We start from the raw sequence: 18396 nt of genomic DNA, 5'->3' as shown, positions 1-18396 counted from the left end.
TCTAATGCATTAACAGGACAAGAGGTTTTTGTACCAGTCTAATTCAGCATAGAGCCAGTCCGGAACAATTGGTAAAGATGTAAGAAGAAAAGATTAGCAAGTGGGAATAAATAAAAATTAAAGATGGGAACCATTGTAGGTGATACTGGCCAAACTGTCGCTGCTCGCCAAAAAGAACGGAGCAGTCGAAATCCTCTGGCCATAAATCTTACTGGGCCTTGGCTCATTTCCTTCAGGCATTTTACCCTTTTTACATTTTGTTTCCAGGTGGAACTGACTGTAAGTCCATTGCCAACTTTGACTGAGAGTGACCAGGTCTTGTGTACGTTTGGTGAAACAACACATTATGCTCAGTTAAAAGAAGGGATTATTATCTGTGATCCACCCGATATAATTCCTCCAACACCAAAACACCAAGGTAAAGAAATATTGCTACCCTCCACGCATAATAGGAGGAAAGAACATAGCCTGCTGCTTCTAATGCAATGTTCTTATATGAGCTGCATACAAGTATTTTTCTTCTTCTAGTCCCTTTCCCCAAATAGTCGATTGCTGAACTCTCTGTTCAAACTTTTCTTTTTTTTCAAAAGGTTTGCTGAAACTTTTCCCATTACTGTATTTACAAGCTGTAGCATTCCCTGTGTTTCTACCAGGAACCTGAAACAGGAGCTTGGCAGAGGCTTAGACACAGAGACGGAGAGATGCTGTTCTCTGTTCCAAATAAACAAACCCCAGCTACTCTAATCTTAACGTAATCACTCTGGAGCTGTGGGCCCAGAAGAGCTGCATATGTGCTTCAGATGTGAATTTTTTCATCTCTGATGCCTTAGTTTTGCTCTAGTCAGCAGACTCTAGTCAGTGGCTTGTTTTCCGGTCCAAGTCACAAGGCTGTCCTTTCTCTCATAAAGCTTTCTGCCCCTTCTAATGTGTGCCCTCCAGCTTCTGCATTAGTAAGTCCAGTGGAAAAATATGTGATTATGTAATTAAAGGCTGTATCATTGTTCTGAACCACTGATTATACGCTTAAGGTCTATTGCAACCACAATTCTTGTGCTATTTCCTAGATAGTGCTTTAATCATGCTTTAAGTTCTTGCATCTTGATGCATAAACACATGAGATAGAACTGGTTACACAGCACTGTTTATTTAAAACAAACAGAAAGATAAAAGAAAAAAAAGGCACACAAACCAACAAAACGTGCTCTTGCAGCTTGCAGAGGTACCCTTAGTATGTATCACAAGGTTACCCTTTTGTACGTATCACAACAGCCATGAACTGTCAGCACAGTACTTAGAAGCACTTTTTAAGATAAGTTTTATTTCTCTTAAGTCTGAAACAGGTCTGTAATCCAGGTTTAGTTGCAGCAAGAGCAATGATGTTAAAATCTCCCTCCTGAGTTCTAAACTAGCTGGGGTGTGTCACAGCACCGGCTTATGCTAACTGTTCAAGCAGCACTATGCTATTTAGGGCAAGTTCATGTTCCCTAAATATTTTGTGAAGCAGGACATAAAGCAACCAGGTTGATAAACATGACATCTTCACATCTTCCAGCATAAAATGTGAGACTAGAAGTCTGTCAGGGATGGCATTAGAGTAACCGAGTCAAACAGAAATAATATGCCTGTCTGGGTTGGTTGCACAGGGGTCCATTTTAAAGGATGTTCAAAAGTAATATACAGATACTCAGAAGCTTGGCAGACACTTCAGCAGAAGGCAGACAGTTATAAACACAGACAGTGGTTCCTGGCAGCATGTGACAAAAAGTCCTGAGCCATCCACTTACTGTTAAGAAACCCTGCTGAGTTTGAAAAAGTCTGAGTTACTTTAATAGTGTTTGGTTCCAGAGGGAATAAGGCATTGCTAGAGAGCAAGGATGTTTTTTCACAGTCCCATTGCTAGGAAATACCCTGGCATTCCTACCAGTCTGAAATATTCAGGGGATCCAGTGCAAGCAAAGGTGACTTCCAGCCAAGCAGCTGATGGCCTTCCAAGAACCTGTTCAGGGAAAGCAGAGTTTGGAATTGCTCAATAGCTTGTGAAATAGCTTGTCACATGGGCTTAATGACTTCTGCAAAAGGTATTTCAAACAGCTTCACTGAGGAAAGCACCAGTTTCTGAAGATAAATTTTCCACTCCTGGTTCAGTAATAATCTAGACAAGAGGTACATTTGTGGAGAAATCATGTATGGCAAACTGAAGATCATAGTGCCTGTGGTAACTTAGTATTGCAGGCAATGTAGGGCATTAACCACAAAGATCACTTGCTTTAATTCATATGACGACAGTTTTAACCCACAAATGAAAGAGGTAATTTTACATGCAGACATATTCATATTTAAGAAGCTGTTTTATTTAAAATGACTGTTCTTGTGCCAGTTTTCATCTGTGTTCAATTATCTCCCTACTCAGTTTTCCTTGCTCTTCTAGACTCTACAATTCTAGCATGACGATAGCACCACTGAGAAACACTTCCGTGAAACAAAGCTATTCTGTAATTTTGCTTCTTCCCTTTATCCCATCTCTGCTTTTCTTCTGACAACTATGTGCCGAAAAATTTGTAAAGCTTAAAAAGACAAAACAGGACTTGTATATCTAAAGTGTAACAGGTCATGAGATCCAGAGTGTCAGTGCTATAGTTAAATATTTGCTTATGTACTCTAAAATAATAAAAATATTATCATTGTATCATTCAGCTCAAGAATTCAATAACCACTTAGATGTTTTCCTTTTGTGATAGATCATGTTTCAGTTCCACTTCAGTTAACCTTTGGAAAGAACAAGATATTTTTTGCGTCACATACTTACCCTTTTTATGACTGTGAAGAAGCAATGAATCTTTTTGAAAATCAGCCGTAAGTATTTCAGCTTCTTAACTTAGGTTTAGGTTTAGGGCCTGTAGCATGGTGTTTCAGGTAACTGGCTGCTGAGTTACTCAATCATTTCATAATTAAGCTATTGGCACTCTCAATTTACCAGTGTCCAAATCCTTTTTCTTACACTTTGATGGAGTTTAAAAATGGTTGAAGGGCCCTAGGTGATCCGGTAATGTACATCATGGAATATGAGTATTCATGCCACATATAATTAAAGGCCAGTTCATTGGGTTGCCATTTCTAAAGCTGCTAATGTATCCACAGGTGGACATCTGCTTAACTGCTTGTTCCCACAAATGGCAGATTGGTGCTTTGGGTTGTCGTGTGCTCAAACAGGACAGTCAAAGTTGACCCTGCCCCTGTCATCTGCCCTGCTTGAGATGTGGCCGCACAAGGGCAGGTGCAGCCAACCCAAACCGCATTTTGTTCATCCTCGTGTGAAGGTTAATCAAGATAATATCTAGACCTCTCGGGCTTGATCTCAAAATTTTCTGATCCTTGCTTAAATACTGAAGAGAGGAAATAGCTTCTTGGGGTTCTTGAGCTGTTATTACTACAAAGTTTTCAGCTTAATATAGTAAGGATGCTGTAACAGATTTATCTACCCTCCATGAAGATAGATGGAATTTCATTTACTTTTTTTGTCAGTGGGGGGAAGAAGCTCATCAGTTTGTCATGACTAGCATGTTATATTTGTAGATGCTATTCCTGTGCAAGCAATAGATGGAATTGCCAGTGGGACTGGAAGAAACATATCTGTGAAGAGTCCTCTTCAGTGCAGGATGTGATTAAACAAAATATGGTAATGTTTAAAAATAAGTTTATTAGGTTTTTATTAGTGAAATAGTTATTGTTCTTTTCTTCTCACATCAGTTGGTTGAAATAGAGATTTTAAAATTATTCTAAAGTTAACGCCAGAAGTGTAACGAGGGGTTTTTTTTAGTGACAGTGCGGAGGTGGGAATTTAAGGGTGTGATTGAGGAGGGGCAGTGAGACTGAATAACTCCTGAAAGGATATTTTTGTTCCTTTTACTATTTTATTTCAATGGGAGGAACAAGATTTCAAGGCTGGGAAAGATAATCACCCACAGCTTTGACATGTGCTGCAGTCATTTTTAGCATATCTAATTTGAAAGGGTGTAATCAAATCTGTCACTGTATTTTAAGCATGAAGTTCTTCACAACAATCATTCCATTGTCCGAAGGCCATTGGAGCTTGTTGTGATAAGACTTTTTATTTGGAATAACAAAAAATGTTTCTCTCCCCAGGAAGAAGAATGCCCTCAGTTTCTAAACCCAAACCCTCCAATAATACCAATGGAGTACCGAACAACGGTGTCTTTTGAGGGAAGACATCTAGCTTATTATCAGGTAAGTGGATTAATTCAAAACCAGCTGTCATTTGGACTCCACTTAAACTGCAGCCACATCCTTAAAGCATTAGTTTGTGTTCCTTGGAGATTCTGCTTGTAATTGTTTTTAAAGAAGGGAAGGAGCTACACTTTCAAGTTTAATATAATATTGGTTACTGTGGTAGAGTCATCACCAAGACAGAATCAGAGCTGGACAAAATATTTTAGCTACTTGACATAAGGCAGGGGGTGTTTAAAGAATGGAAGTTGGACACTTGACAATTATTTTTTATCTAATGAAACAAGGAGAGGTTTAGGAATTGTGAATGATTCGTATCTGTTTTCTAATGAAATATTCACCTTTATTTTTGTTCTAGAATGAAATCACTCAGTGTGCTTAATTCAGTTTTCACTTTTCAAACAAAAAATGCACTCAGAAATTAAATGTTTCTTAGTTTGGACAAAACAGGATTTTGCCTTTTTTTAATTTTCTGTGTGTGTAACCATCAAATCAGAAGATCAGGTATTTTCTCAGCTGCAGCAAAGGCTTCTCGTTCTCACTATTTGCTTCCAGAAAGTAAATTATAAAGCTTATAAGAAGTCAAGAGTTTGACCCCAACTTAAAATTGTTTTATAACTTAGAAATGCATAAAATGGTATTGTTACTTTGATAAAAACGAAGCTTAAAACCCACTCTTTAGGTGATAGCTCAAGTATTGTTCTTAGTTTCTATTGTTTGTCTCTGTGTTGTCTTTGTGTGAATGTGAATTGATGATAGATATGCTGGAGACTGCATCGATTGCTTTAGCTAGCAGCCATCTATCAAGGGAAAGAAGGCTCTTGTTTTTTGAGGGTTGTTTTTTTTCCCCCTTTGCCAAACTGAAGTACTTTATAGCTTACGAAGTCCTTCTATCACCTCTGCTACACCTGCCAAGAGGTGGAAAAGGGTAAACAGGTCTGGAGAGAAAGGTAAAAAGCAACCCTTAAGCACTACAGTCATGTGAAGATCATGCTGTATATCACTACACTACACATATATCAAGACCATGCATATCTATACATAGATGTGTTCAAAAACAAACATTGCTGCTTGAAGACCTTAAAATATGCATAAACAAAGAAATGCAATTTGGTGAATTTAGTCTGTTCTCCAAGATGCCAGGACCTGTCCCTGGTAGGATGTCTGGCTGGGGCACACAGCACTTGTCTTAGGCCACAGCAATGTTTGATAAAAATAGAAAAGTATTCAAAAAAATTTACTCACATCGCATTTCTTTTGTTGAGCATTGTGAAGAGCTGTTTTTCTGCACAAGATGAAAATCTTTCCCTGCTCCTTTGATATAAGTGGAAGAGCCCATTCTCTCTTGAGAACAAATTCAGGGCAGATGCATAATCTAGATGTGCTGAATTTGACTTCTAGAGGACCCTTTTCCTGCAAGGAGGAGAAACAGCAGCAGGAACCCAAAATCTCCTGTATCTGTTTAATCATTTTGTGAATAAGCACTTTAATGTTTCTGAACTACTGGTAGAGAAAAGGGAATGAAAAAGCTTCTGTCCTTTCTTTTTTCCTGTGAGGTATCAATTACATTTAACAAAGGCAGAGACACATCCTGTGGATTGAATGCTTTGTCATGGGTAGCAATGTTTAACAGCTTGTCTACAGACCAGACTGAGTATGCACTTATTTCACATGGAACTGGGAAGGCTTAAGTGGAATTCAAGTCTCTGTAGGTAGTCAGATGAAGGCATAGGACCTAGGCTGGAAAGAAGTTGTGGATCAATAGGTGTCCCATGATGTCACAATATTTTTTTTAGGCAAGAGCCATGTGGGAATGTCATCTCTGTCATGGAAGCAGCTCCATGTATCCTGGTACAGAGGGGCATTTTTTAAGCCAAGATAATAATGCCTTCAGTGCCAGGACTTGAATAGGCACACACAGTGACTACAGCAGTATACACAGACCTCTAAGTATATGTGAAAACAGACAAATAAGGCATGAAATAGTTGTAATCGTACAGGCACTCATGCCTGTGGGGTCATGCTATCTGAAACAGTAACTTTGCTTACTGGAAGTTTATTTGGGTAAGGGCATAACCTACTTTGGTAAACATCTCATTGAGGGCAGAATGGCTCAGGAGAAGCCATGGATAGACATTTTGTAGGGTTTAGCCTGCAACCCAAATGCAAAATAGCATTTGGCTTCTCATGTGGAACGATTTTGCCACAGGATATGCTGGGCATTACTGTGTGCTTGGAGCAAGCAGTCATGCAACTATGAGCACATTTAAGGTCTTTATTGATTAGGACATTGGTATATATCCATTTTCCTCCTATTTCCCTTGCCTAAATCCTTGCTTAGAAAAAGCAAAAATGAATGTTACACTGTCGGTCTGAACTGCTAGTTCTATAATCTTGGTTTAATCTGTGTTTTGCTTAAAAAAGCAATGCACGACCTGCCTTATCCTGGGTGACTAAGTACACTAGTATGTATTGTGCATTTAAGCATCTCTATTTCTAGGTGGAGATTAGCAGTGAAGGTTTGGGCTTAGTGAGTAGAAGAGGTGGATGGCTTCTAAAACTGCTAATGCAGAACTGAGGGTAGAGGAATTAGCTCACACAGTTTTTATGCCCCACTTGTGAACATTTATGGTACAATGAATAGATCTCCTTGTGAGGACTTCCACTGGATGGAAATAGTCTAAAAAAGGAGAAGCTGTTGATTGTTTTTCTGCCCCTCCTTCCTCTGAAAGTAAGTCCTAACTGTTGTCATTCTCTTGGGCATAGCCTCATCCAAAACAAGAGAGGAAAGTTTAATACTGATCAGTCATGTTGCATGAAACTTCTGAGAGGCATTCTCCAGCTGAGTCCTTGAAAGATTGGCACAGTAGAAGAGACAGATGTACCACTATCAAGATAACCTTATTAGCCCTCCAAAGATTTTCCTGTTTGGATTTGTCTTTGTCAATTGAGTCACAGAACAGCTGAGCTGAGAGTTTTTTTAGCGCGGCACAGGTCTGTATGCAGCCTAAAGGCAGGAATGAATGGATTCAGGGCCTAGGGAGACAAGAAGGGGAGGAAAGTGTCTATGAGGCAGGAATACTCTTAAGCTGGTGCTGCCATCAAAGACTGTCCTGTGAAATCACAGCTGGAGTCATGGTGAGGCAGGGGAAACAAAGCCAGCAGGATCTGAGAGACTTTCATTCCAGTTTTCCTGCAATTCTTGCATTCCTGCTCTTCCCAGGGTCCCTACAGAGAAAACCTTAAAGGGCAGAACTCACACAGCTCTGTTAATAACACATCTGATGTGTGAAGCCATCCAATATTCACATCCTTTGGCTTTTTCCTATTGCTCCCTAAAATGGAATGCTAGATATGTCCTGCTTTATTTGTACTGCTTGGTGCTGCCACCTTTACTGAAACTTGGAGGAGTGCAGCAAAGTAGCAGATTGCATTGGCTCAGTGTTTCACTAGCTTTGTTTTAGAAGATGACTTTAACTGGTTAGCCTTCTCCCTTTGGTCTAATTACTTCCAGTGCTGAACAGGATATTCCCTGGTCATATTTTATTATGTTTGGTGATGATACACGAAGTCTAAGCTGAACTTTTCTCTTCCATAGGATAAAAAATTTGTGGTTGGAAACAGCCAGTTTGAATTTGAAGCTCCTGTTGATGAATCAGAAAAAGGAATATTTTCATTCATGAGTAAAGAGGTAAATGCACAAATATGATTCATCTGGCAAATATATTCTGTTCTTATAGTCCTGTTCCAGTGTTCACATGTGTCCAGAAATATACAGGTAATATTAGTTTCTCTTGGAGAAGAAAGTCACCTCTGATGGAGATTGTCCTTTGGCAGTAGCAGTCAAAGGCAGCAGCTTTGGCTCAGAGCTCCTGGGGTCTCCCCTTAAAGACTCCAATCTTTCTCCTTGATTTCTCTACCTATGCAATCCATGGATTCATTGAACTGTCTCTGGAGAAATTCAGGACCATTACTCTTTTGTTCTTCACTTTTTATGCAACCTGTTGAAACCATTGAGCATAAAAGTTGAGATCTTAGAGCTTTCTCTCTCCAGACTCAAACTCATTCTCTTTCCTATTTTTCATCTGTGAAAAAGGGAATGATATCAGTATGTTGTTTGGCTACTTAATAGCTATGTTTTTTTCACTCTGGTTTATTCTGCAGAGAAAGGAAATAGTATTTTTTAAGTAAATAGTCTATTTACCAAGCTCAAAGTTGGACTCACAAATGTTATGCTGATTTTAACCTTTATATCTTACAAGCTTACTAACAAGAGTAGTTTTGAAAACTAATAACATTTATGCAGCATTTGAGCATAGCACAAAGCATTTGCTTTATAAAGCCATTATATTTTTCTTTGGTCTTTTCCCTTCCCACCAGTTGTTGTTGCTGCTGTCTTTCAACATGAGCAGAAGCTCATGTCTTGGAGCATGTGAACCTTGTGCTTTGCAATAATGAGGGGATTGCACTGTAAAAGATGCAAGAGATTTCACCTCCATGTGTCATGAGCCTGCCATGTCCACAGAAGTAATGGGACCAGATGGTGTGGGAAGGGAGAACTCAGCAGGATCAGCAGCTATACTTACTGAATCTGAACAGTACCTTTGCAGCTTGGATACTCATAACCAAATGTAAATGAATTTCATGAAAAGTGAATATTCAGATGTTGATGTCCCTTGGAACTTGACAATTCTGATTGTGAAGGATTAGGTTCATTAAATCATTTTTCTATAAATGTGTTTGGACTAGATGAAAAAAAAGACCATAATGTTTGGGATAGTTTCTAAAACCTTCACAGTTCTGATTATTGAGAATCATAGAAAACACATGAAGTTAACTTTGACAAATAAAGGTATATATATCTCTGTGTTGTCATTTTTTCCAGTTCTCCTACAGTGCAAATGAGACTCTACAACTTAACTTATCCATAAGAACAGATAAGGTCAAGATTGACAGCAAACTGATGGGTAAGTATGAATATGGGATTACAGGGAGGCTAATTACAGTAAGTAATCTTGTGAATTACAGTAAGAATCATGTGAATGTTACCTTTGTAGGTTTTATTGGTTTGGGTGAAACAAATCTGACAGTTCAGAAGTTATGAAGACTAAACTCCTTAATTAAATATCAGTGTTGCCAACAAGTTTGCTGATGACACCAAGATGGAGGGAAGGGGTGCCATCCGGAGAGGCCATGAAAAGCTTGAGAGGTGGGCCAGTGACAACCTCATGATGTTCAACAAGGCCAAGTGCAAGGCTCTGGACGTGGCTTAGGGCAATCCCAAGCACAAATACAGACTTGGAGGATTGTGTTTTGAGAGCAGCTCTGAGGAGAAGCACTTGGGGTTATTGGTTGACTAGAAGCTCAACAAGAGCTGGCAGTGTGCATTTGCAGCCCAGAAAGCCAATGTGTGCTGGGCTGTATCAAAAGAAGTGTGACCAGCAGGTTGAGGGAAGTGATTCTGCTGCCCTACTCTGCTCTTGTGAGAACTCACCTGGAGTTCTGTGTTCAGCAATGGAGTCCTAAGTAAGATGTGGACCTTTTGGAGCAGGTCCAAAGGAGGGCCATGAAGGTGATCATAGGGCTGAAGCGCCTATTCTATGAAGACAGGCTGAGAGAGTTGGGGATGTTCAGCCTGGAGAAGACAAGGCTCTGAAGAAACCTAGGGAAACATTTTCAATACTTAAAAGGGGCTTATAAGAATGATGTGGGACAAACTTTTTAGCAGGTCCTTTTGCAATAGGGCAAGGGGTAATGGTTTTAAAGTAGAAGAGGGGAGATTTAGACTAGATATAAGGAAGAAACTTGTCACGATGAAACACAGAAACAGGTTGCCCAGAGAGGTTGTAGATGCCCCATTCCTGGGAACATTCAAGGTCTAGTTGGATGTGGCTCTGAGCAACCTGATCTAGTTGAAGATGTCCCTGGTTGTTGCAGAGGGTTGGGCTTGACGACCCTTGAAGATTCCTTCCAACCCAAACTGTTCTATGTTTCTACTGTTTGCAAGTTTGCTGTGCTCTGAAGAGCAATCTTAAAAGCAAGGTGACACAGTTCCAATGAACTTAAGTAGTTTGGTTTTATAATTTTTTTCAGTGGCCATTTCCCCTCCCCAATGAACTTTCACTCTCCAACAGCAGAAAGGGATCCTTCTCACTGCTGCTCATAGGGACATCACCTGAAATCTCAACTTTCAGCTGTGTCTCGTCTCAGACAGGTTCTGCAGTCTCTATGTCTGTTGGCAACCAGCAATACGTGGAAACATTCAGTGTGCTTTCAGCTCAAGACTTTAGTCATTCATTTCTATGGCAAAAAAGAAGTATGTGAAGTGTTTTTTATAACACAAAGACTTAGTCTTCAATATAAATTCCTTTGTAAATACACATTTATTTATTTCAACATACAACAACGAAGTAACTATGTCTGTGAGCCTAGTCCTGAGCTAAGGTGAGGAAAATCCCATCAAAACCATTGGAGCAGTACCTAGAAGCTGGGACCTACCTTACACTTCTTTGAACTGGAGTTTAAGGCACAATATTGCAAAAACTGGGAGGCAACACACTTGTTACTTGTGTGATGAATCAACATCAGGAAAACTAATACTGTCCCCAAGTAGTTTTCCCTATAAGTTAAATCTTCAGACCATATTTTTCCATCTGTACAATATTTAAATTTATTCCCTTTCTTATTGGCAGCATAGAAATATGTTTTTAGAAGATTTTCCCTGTGGCTCTGTGTGCAGTTTTGAAAGCACTTAAAAGAGGACCTGGCATATTACAACCCACACTGTCTTGATTTCCATTTCAAAGGCTGTGGTGTTTAGAACTGCAGAATTTTGACCAAATGTTCTAAACATCTCTTTTTCCAAGACTGGGAAAAATACTGAAAAAAAAAAAGTAGCTGAATTATTAAAGAAATGTTACCATTCAAATTGAAATATAGAGCCCTTGCAAGAGGGAAATTGAAAAATTGTCAGCAAATATCTCTTTTTGGTATAAAAGGGATTTTTTTAATCCAAATTATCTCCTGCTTTTAAATTTCCTTGCCATATGAAATCCAGAGCGTGGTTTTATACATCATGAAAAGAATTGGCTTTGGGTATGTGATTGCTGCTGAGAAGCACCTTTGAACCTGCTGGTGAAAGAACTTTTTTCTTTTTACACTTAGTGAATACTAAGTTATGATAGCATTTTTACATCTCACGCCATCAGGGGTTCTGAACAGTATGAAATCCAATATATCCCTTTCATCCTTTGTCCTTTTTATCAATGATTTCACAGCTGGTATCTCAAGGTGATGGATAAGAGTCTGAATCTAATGAGTGGCTTGCCACTGGTACATTTAATGAGCTGATCAGTGAATGGGGGGGTGTTTAATGCATTAAGGCCATAGCTTTCTCTGTTACATTTATGCAGCTGGATGTGTGAGGGACATCAAGATGTTGCAGTGCTGACATTGTTTACTGAGGGGTGGGATGAAAATCCCTGCCCAGCTGATGGAAGATAACGAAGTAATTCAGTAAGCATGTTCCCGTGCCATACCACAAGGTCATGGGGCACTGTGGGTAGGAAATGAGGGTTTAGGAAGGCAAGGGGAAGATTTGCTCAACAATGTTACCTGCTCAAGTTCCTGTACAATAACAACCTTTCAGAGTGCTAGATTATGAAAACAATCTGGTTCCTTCAAAAGCAATTTGCAGCATAGATGTGAGGGCTTTTCCTCAGCACTATGTTCACATCCAACATACAAAGTGAAGAGTTAACACACAAACTGTTGAAAATATTACTTGGGTTATGCTTGTTGTTCAGTGACTTCCATATCGATGTGAGGCAAATGATGTTCCTCCTGCTTTGTGCTCATTGATTCCTTGAGAACTCAAGATAGGATTTGAATCAAATGGATGCTCTTTCTCATTGATTTATTGTTGCAAATGCCAGAGTCCCTCTGTTTTGCATACACCTCCAGTGACGTGTCAGCTGAGTTTGTGCTGATAAAGCTATCTGAAATCAAGTGGATGGGCATATTTAATGTAAGAAGGGTTAAAACCAGGCTTCATCATGGCATTCAGTGTAAGGGAAAGAATAAAAACATGTTATTCTATTAAAGACTTGCCGTGCAACTGAACACTGAGGCTTTAAAATATGCAACATTTAGAGAAAAACTGTCCTTATGAGGTTATGTACTCTCATGCAGCTGTCAGAGACTGTAACCAGGTTTGGTGTATCTGTAATATTGTTCATGCCTAGCAGGGAAATAAGCATGGTTAAAAAATAATGGAAAAGCAGCATTCTCATTTTACTTCTTCATTACAGTAGAAATCTGACATGGTAGCCTCTTAGAATTAGATTTTAAAAGCTGCTGCTGCCGCTGTTATCTAGGAAGATACCAAGTGCATTGAAATGTTAGCGACTGGAGAGTGGTTTCGCCAGTGTCACCCCTAGAGTCCTGCTCCTCTGAGAATAAAAGCTTTCTTTAAATAAGTGTTTTTGTTGGCCTTTACCATATGTAATCTCAAAGGAATTTATCCTAGTCTGTTTTGCCCACATCTGTTTACTTTGCTTTGCTTCCTGCATCTTTAAGGATGACTCTCCTTTGAAAAAAACCCAATGTCAGTAAGGGTACCATTTACTGAGACTTAATGAGCACGTAAACCAGCTCATCACTACTGGAAAGGGGAGATGTTGAGACTCTGTCTTGCACTCCCCACTCCCATCTGTGAACACATTTAACTCTTGAAAGAGCACAGGAGGAAACCTCGATAGTTTTCTGCTGTTCTGGTAAGTTAAGTTGATTTACAGGAAGACTCAACAGGTGCCAGAGCCTCGGTGGCAGAGAGGGAGAGGCTGTATGGCCAGGAAAAAAAAAAAAGAGAGTAAAGAGTGGAGAGAAGCAGGGATGAAGGGAGCAGGCAGAAAAGGAGGGAGTAAGTTTTCCTCTTTACAATAATCAGCTTGCCTTCTCAGGGGAGCACAGCACTCACGCGCTGGGTAATCTGTGCAACTTGCATGCTTCCCCTAGAGAAATGGGCAGCATCTTTTCAGTCTGTTTTCTTCTGGGCTAGCCCTCAAGTGCATCTCCAAATGCTTCCTTGCAAGCCCAGGCTTTCCGTATGGTGCTGAGCCACCCAGCTATGTCTCAGCTTTGCATCTATTTAGGCAGATTAATTTTGTTCAGTGACTGTGCATCATGCTAGAGATTGATGGGGGCCAAAACAAGCTTAGTGTCTGGGACAGTTGGTGCATGATTCATCAGTAAGACTGTCAGGCCTGATTTCTTAACTCAAAAAAACCTAGAATTAAACCCAGCTACAGAAGGAATAAGGCATACATCAGGATGGCAATTCAAGACAAAAGAGAAAACAAAAGGAAGAATATAGAGTAGAATGGAGAAATGAAGAGGTATTAACTTGAACAAAGGATAATACTTCATTAAGTGTTAACTTTCTATTAAGTTCAGGCTTTAGTGATGATTTTGGAAAGGCCCAAATATCCTGGAAACGGCCCACAAAGGCAGCTCTTTTCCTTTAAATAAGTGACTGGCAGAGGTCCCATGCCAGCTGATGTCTGTCCCTATTGACACCCATGCAGAGTTTATACCCTTCCACATCTGACTCCTGGTATGCCAGGAGGACCTGTTTGTTTGAACCAGTCTTTGAACAGTTGTATAGGCAGTTTCATTGAAGATAGTCAAATAAAGGACTTTGTACTTAAACATTTTGTGCTTAAATGTTTTGACAGTGGCTGAGTGACAAAAATGCGTTTGGGTTTTACTTGATAGTCTATTCATACCTCTGCATATAGATTTCAGGCTTTTCCGTACAGAGAAAAATACAGGTTTTGCTCAGCATCATTCATGGGTTAAGTACAGAGTGTGCATATTCTTCACACAGCTCCACTGAACTTTGTACAGAAGATTAGTTTTTCTTCATATAACACACTGAACATCCTTAAACCAGAGGAAACTGTTTTAAGCGCATTTACTGCTCATATTTCAGTGACTCTGTACAACTGCTCTTACGGACGAAGCGACTGCAGCTTATGCCTCGCAGCCCATCGCGACTATAAGTGTGTCTGGTGTGAAGAAGATGGCAAGCCCAGCAAGTGTGTGTATGAAAAACTCTGTCACGCTCCTCCCACCGACACGTGTCCTCATCCAGAAATCACGCGCGTAAGACTGCTTTTTTCTCTCCCTACCACTGTATTATTTTTCAGAAGAAAGCTTCCAAGCAAGCTCATGCTGAAAGGCAGGTCTTTTTTCTTAGGGTGTTAAGTAAGCTTCTGCAATAGCTGCAAGGAAATAATGCCAGTAGTGATGTGTGAGAGAGATTTGTGAAGACTCACAATAAGAGACTGAATGGAGTCTTTGAGACTCCTTGTTTTTCATGCCTTGCCCTCAGTGTGCCAGAAGCCAGGCTAGCAGTATGAGCTTAAATGAGACACTTGATTCTTGGGAATCAGCATGGTATTTTTTTATCTCCTGGAGTTCTTTCTACCTGAAATAAGTGTATAAGAGAAGTTTACTGCTCCTGGAACTACAAGCACTTAGCAGGCTCATTAACAGGCTTCAAACTAGACTTCTAAATAGTGTTTAATAAGGCAGCAGGTTGTTTCTGGCTCACAAAGTGTTTTCCAGGTGTCAGTGATATTTTCCAGTCCACACCAGAATCAAACCCAAGGCTGTAGAAGTTGAATGTAAGGAGTCAGAGAGACCAAATGAGCACCCCTGACTTACTGTGTGATAGGAGCATTCACTCAGGGTGAGGGAAGGGTGTTGTCCACATTTGCGAACCAGTAGCCTAAGGAAGAAGTAATAAATCCTTGTCCTTACCAGCAAAAAGCAGAGGCTGTTTTCCTGGGCATAATTGTCTAGTAAAGCATGACATGTACTTCCACTGAACAAATCTAAATTGCTGCAACAGTGGTATCAGTACTTTGAACTTCAGACACACTGGTTGATGAGAACATACCCCAGGCTATCACAGATGTTGAGTATGGCAAAAGTTGAGAATCATAACAGGGATGTTTCACTCAATAGGAACTGTTTAGTTCTGAAACCTGTGGCTCAAACTGATAGAGATGCTGAGTCTCCTGAGGCTGTGCAGTTAGGGGTGCAGCCTGGCTACAGACAGATCAGCAGCATGCTGGAAGAGGTTGGCCATGCTGATGTGTCTAAGAGGAAATGGTAGGCAAACAGTTGAAGTCTGCCAAGGCAGGCAAACACCCTAAAATCTCAACAGGAAGTGTGGAGAAGAATACTTGTGTGATACCTGTGCTAAGATACAGATTATTTGAGTGGGAAGGAAAAGGAAAATAAAGAAAAAATACAAGTGTTCTCACCTGGGGTACTGTTTGTACATGATTGTGGATTAAATACAAAAATATTATTTTTTTCAAAGCTTTTGTTAGCCTCAGATTTGAACAAAATATTTGGAAACATACACAAGCCATTGGGTCATTTTTCAGCTAGTTTATTTATGGTTGAGTGTAAAGGAATGGCCAGCAAGCAGAAGCTTCAGGAAGCTGAACCAGTGGGAAAACAGAGCAAGTGATTCTGGAGCTGAGCTGGGCAGCAGCAATGTCTCTGTGCTAAGACTGGCTTAGATCTAAGAAACTCAGATTTTGATGGAGCAGACATTTAAGTCCAGACTTTCAGCAGCTGCATTTGTTTGGCTTCCAGTTACTGCCTATGAGACTCTGCATCCTTCTTGATACCATCCTTGATGGTAAACGTGCAGCCCTTCAAAGCTGAAGACCTGAAAAGGTCTTGCTGGAGATGCTGCAAATATTACATAGGAAATAGGTTAGTTTCCCAACAAATATTCAGAATTCAAGTGCGTGTTTGGGTCATATTTCAACCTGAGGAGTCCACTGCAACTGCAGGACTTTCTCAGCCATCATTTTAATTGCAAGTTAATTAATTAGCATCAGCCCATGTACTGCAGCATCCTACCGTTTGAAGCAAAAAGGCAGATCAGGGTACTAGAGGAACCTTTGAAGACACTATGTGTGGCAGCACTGTGTGTTAGGGAGGTATACTGTTCTGACGTGAACCTAAGGGGAGAAAATCATGGCAAAAAAATGCTGGAGAAGCTCCATGGGATCATTACAAGAGGAGCCTGATCTATCTGCTTTTCAAAATCACAGTGCATTACTGGAGGATGCAAACTTAAAGTAAACACCAAGCAAGAGTTTTGTATGTAACAGTGTGTGTGGCACAGGAGACAAAATCTGCAGCTGATGATACTGGTTCTAAGATAATAGATGGTTAATTAATATTAACAAGTTAAATAGCATGTTTTTGTATGGGTCTTACAAGAAACATCTTTTGAAATGTGTGTAACTTGAAGTAGCTTTACATAATATGGAAGAGCAACACAGTCAGTGAAGTATTCAATTTTGCTTTTTTTTAACATTTTCTCATGCAAACGCAGATTGAACCAAAAACTGGACCACTAAATGGTGGAATTCTTTTGACCATAATGGGATCTAATTTGGGAATAACAGCAGAAGATGTAAAAAATATAACAGTGGCAGACGAGGAGTGTGTTTTCAAAGAGGAGTTCTACTCTGTCTCCACAAGGTAATTGCTGGATACTTTTCATAAGATTTTAGAAGAAAAAAGGAATCTCTATGCATTTGCAGATGAAGATGATCTTCCTGTGATTATAAAAGGTTATCAATATAAGAAAGAACTAGTGTGATGTACCTGCAATATTTCATACTGACATTTGAATCTTTATTTAAAATTGTTATATATGCAAATACAGCAACAAATTTACAGTAGTGTACTGCAGTCCTGCTTCTGATTGATTGAATTTTTTCCCTTATTTGAAAAGCTTTCATAAACTATAACTGCAGACATCTCAAGACTATTTACTTGTTTTTAAATGAAAGGCACTGTAGGTGTACATCTAGTCATTAAAATCTTTGGTAAATCTGAACCACAGTGCAACCAAGCATGCAAGATTTATGGGCAAGTAGGAAAAGCAAGAGGAAGTTCAAATGCTTATGGTTTAGTCTAGCCACAAAGCTTCTTTTCGGGGGGCAGGGAAGGAGCCTGGCTTTAGCTATAGGTATAGCTTTAGCTTTAGATGGCTGAGTTTCATCCCAGAGCCAGCAAGCCCATGGATGTTGGATGGCCTAAGCAGGTTGGTAGATGCTTTGCAGATAACCTGTCACACTCTTAAGCAGTGCCAAAAATTAAAACAAAGTGCCTAAATTCTTCTAGGTGTTTCCTACAGATTATCTTGAGCATCTAATTTCAAGACGGGAATACCCTCTTGACATTAGCTAATAAAAAACCTAGCACAAAGGTTCAGTATAATATGAAGAGTAATAGCATATTTTAAGCAGTGTGATCTTTCATTCCCATTTGATATTTACAGCTTCAATTAAAACCTTGTCTTTCTTTCTCTCCAGTTAAAGTGTACTCCAGTAACTTTTTTGCTACTTCTGTGGTACATTTCGAAAGGGATTTTGAAGATACCTGAGTGGTTTTTTTAGTTCTTGAAAAATGTTTAGCCTTAGTTTATGGATTGGCCATTTAGAAGCTTCCCAGGCCCCTAGGACTTAAGAATGTGTATATAGCTGTTTATCTCTTACTGCTTCCCAAATCCATTGCTGTCACTTGTGTGTTTACATGTACATCACCATCTACAAAATTGCCAACTTTTATACAGTCATCTTTTCCCATTCCCTATTTTCAGTGTTTGCAAAAGCTGCACTGAATTGCAGCATAGCCTTACAAGAATTTCCCCAGCCTCTTGGCTTTTTCTAAGGCTTTTGGTATTTTTAAATACATGGAAAGGAGCCAGAAGTGAAATGACTGGTTCCTTGTATCATAGCAACATTACTGGTTTCCTGAGCTCTGCCAGAGTGGTAATGGGTGCGAACAAATGCAACTTGCATAATGTCATTTATCAACAAATTAGGAGGATTTAAAGGATGCTCTCTGTTAGGGAAGCCTTGAAAAAGAACTTACGCAAAATCTCCGAATAGATATCTACAATTTTCTTTCTTTATCTTCCTACATTCTTTTGTTTTATTATTACCTTCTTTTATTTAATTGAATTTTAAACAAAATTAATAAGTGCCTAGTCTTACGTCCCGATTCTTCTGCAGTAAAAAGCTAGTCATTTTTAGGAGACAGTTGCTC

At 39.6% G+C, this 18396-nt stretch overlaps 1 protein-coding gene across 1 annotated transcript in view; it reads left to right on the top strand.

Moving 5' to 3' along the window:
* Positions 1-18396, top strand: part of PLXNB2 (plexin B2) — a gene marked incomplete at its 3' end in the record, with an annotated part of 81335 nt that overhangs the window by 13348 nt on the left and 49591 nt on the right. Inside the window, exons 6-13 of the mRNA XM_080636246.1 lie at positions 268-418; positions 2739-2853; positions 3574-3676; positions 4144-4245; positions 7844-7936; positions 9131-9212; positions 14237-14409; positions 16673-16821. Of these exons, the coding sequence (XP_080492372.1) occupies positions 268-418; positions 2739-2853; positions 3574-3676; positions 4144-4245; positions 7844-7936; positions 9131-9212; positions 14237-14409; positions 16673-16821 (968 nt within the window). The remainder of the gene's footprint in view (positions 1-267; positions 419-2738; positions 2854-3573; positions 3677-4143; positions 4246-7843; positions 7937-9130; positions 9213-14236; positions 14410-16672; positions 16822-18396) is intronic.

The sequence above is a fragment of the Psittacula echo genome (assembly GCF_963264785.1).
Source record: "Psittacula echo genome assembly, chromosome: 1".
Classification (NCBI taxonomy): domain Eukaryota; kingdom Metazoa; phylum Chordata; class Aves; order Psittaciformes; family Psittacidae; genus Psittacula; species Psittacula echo.
This window is presented reverse-complemented; position numbering and strand designations above follow the sequence as displayed.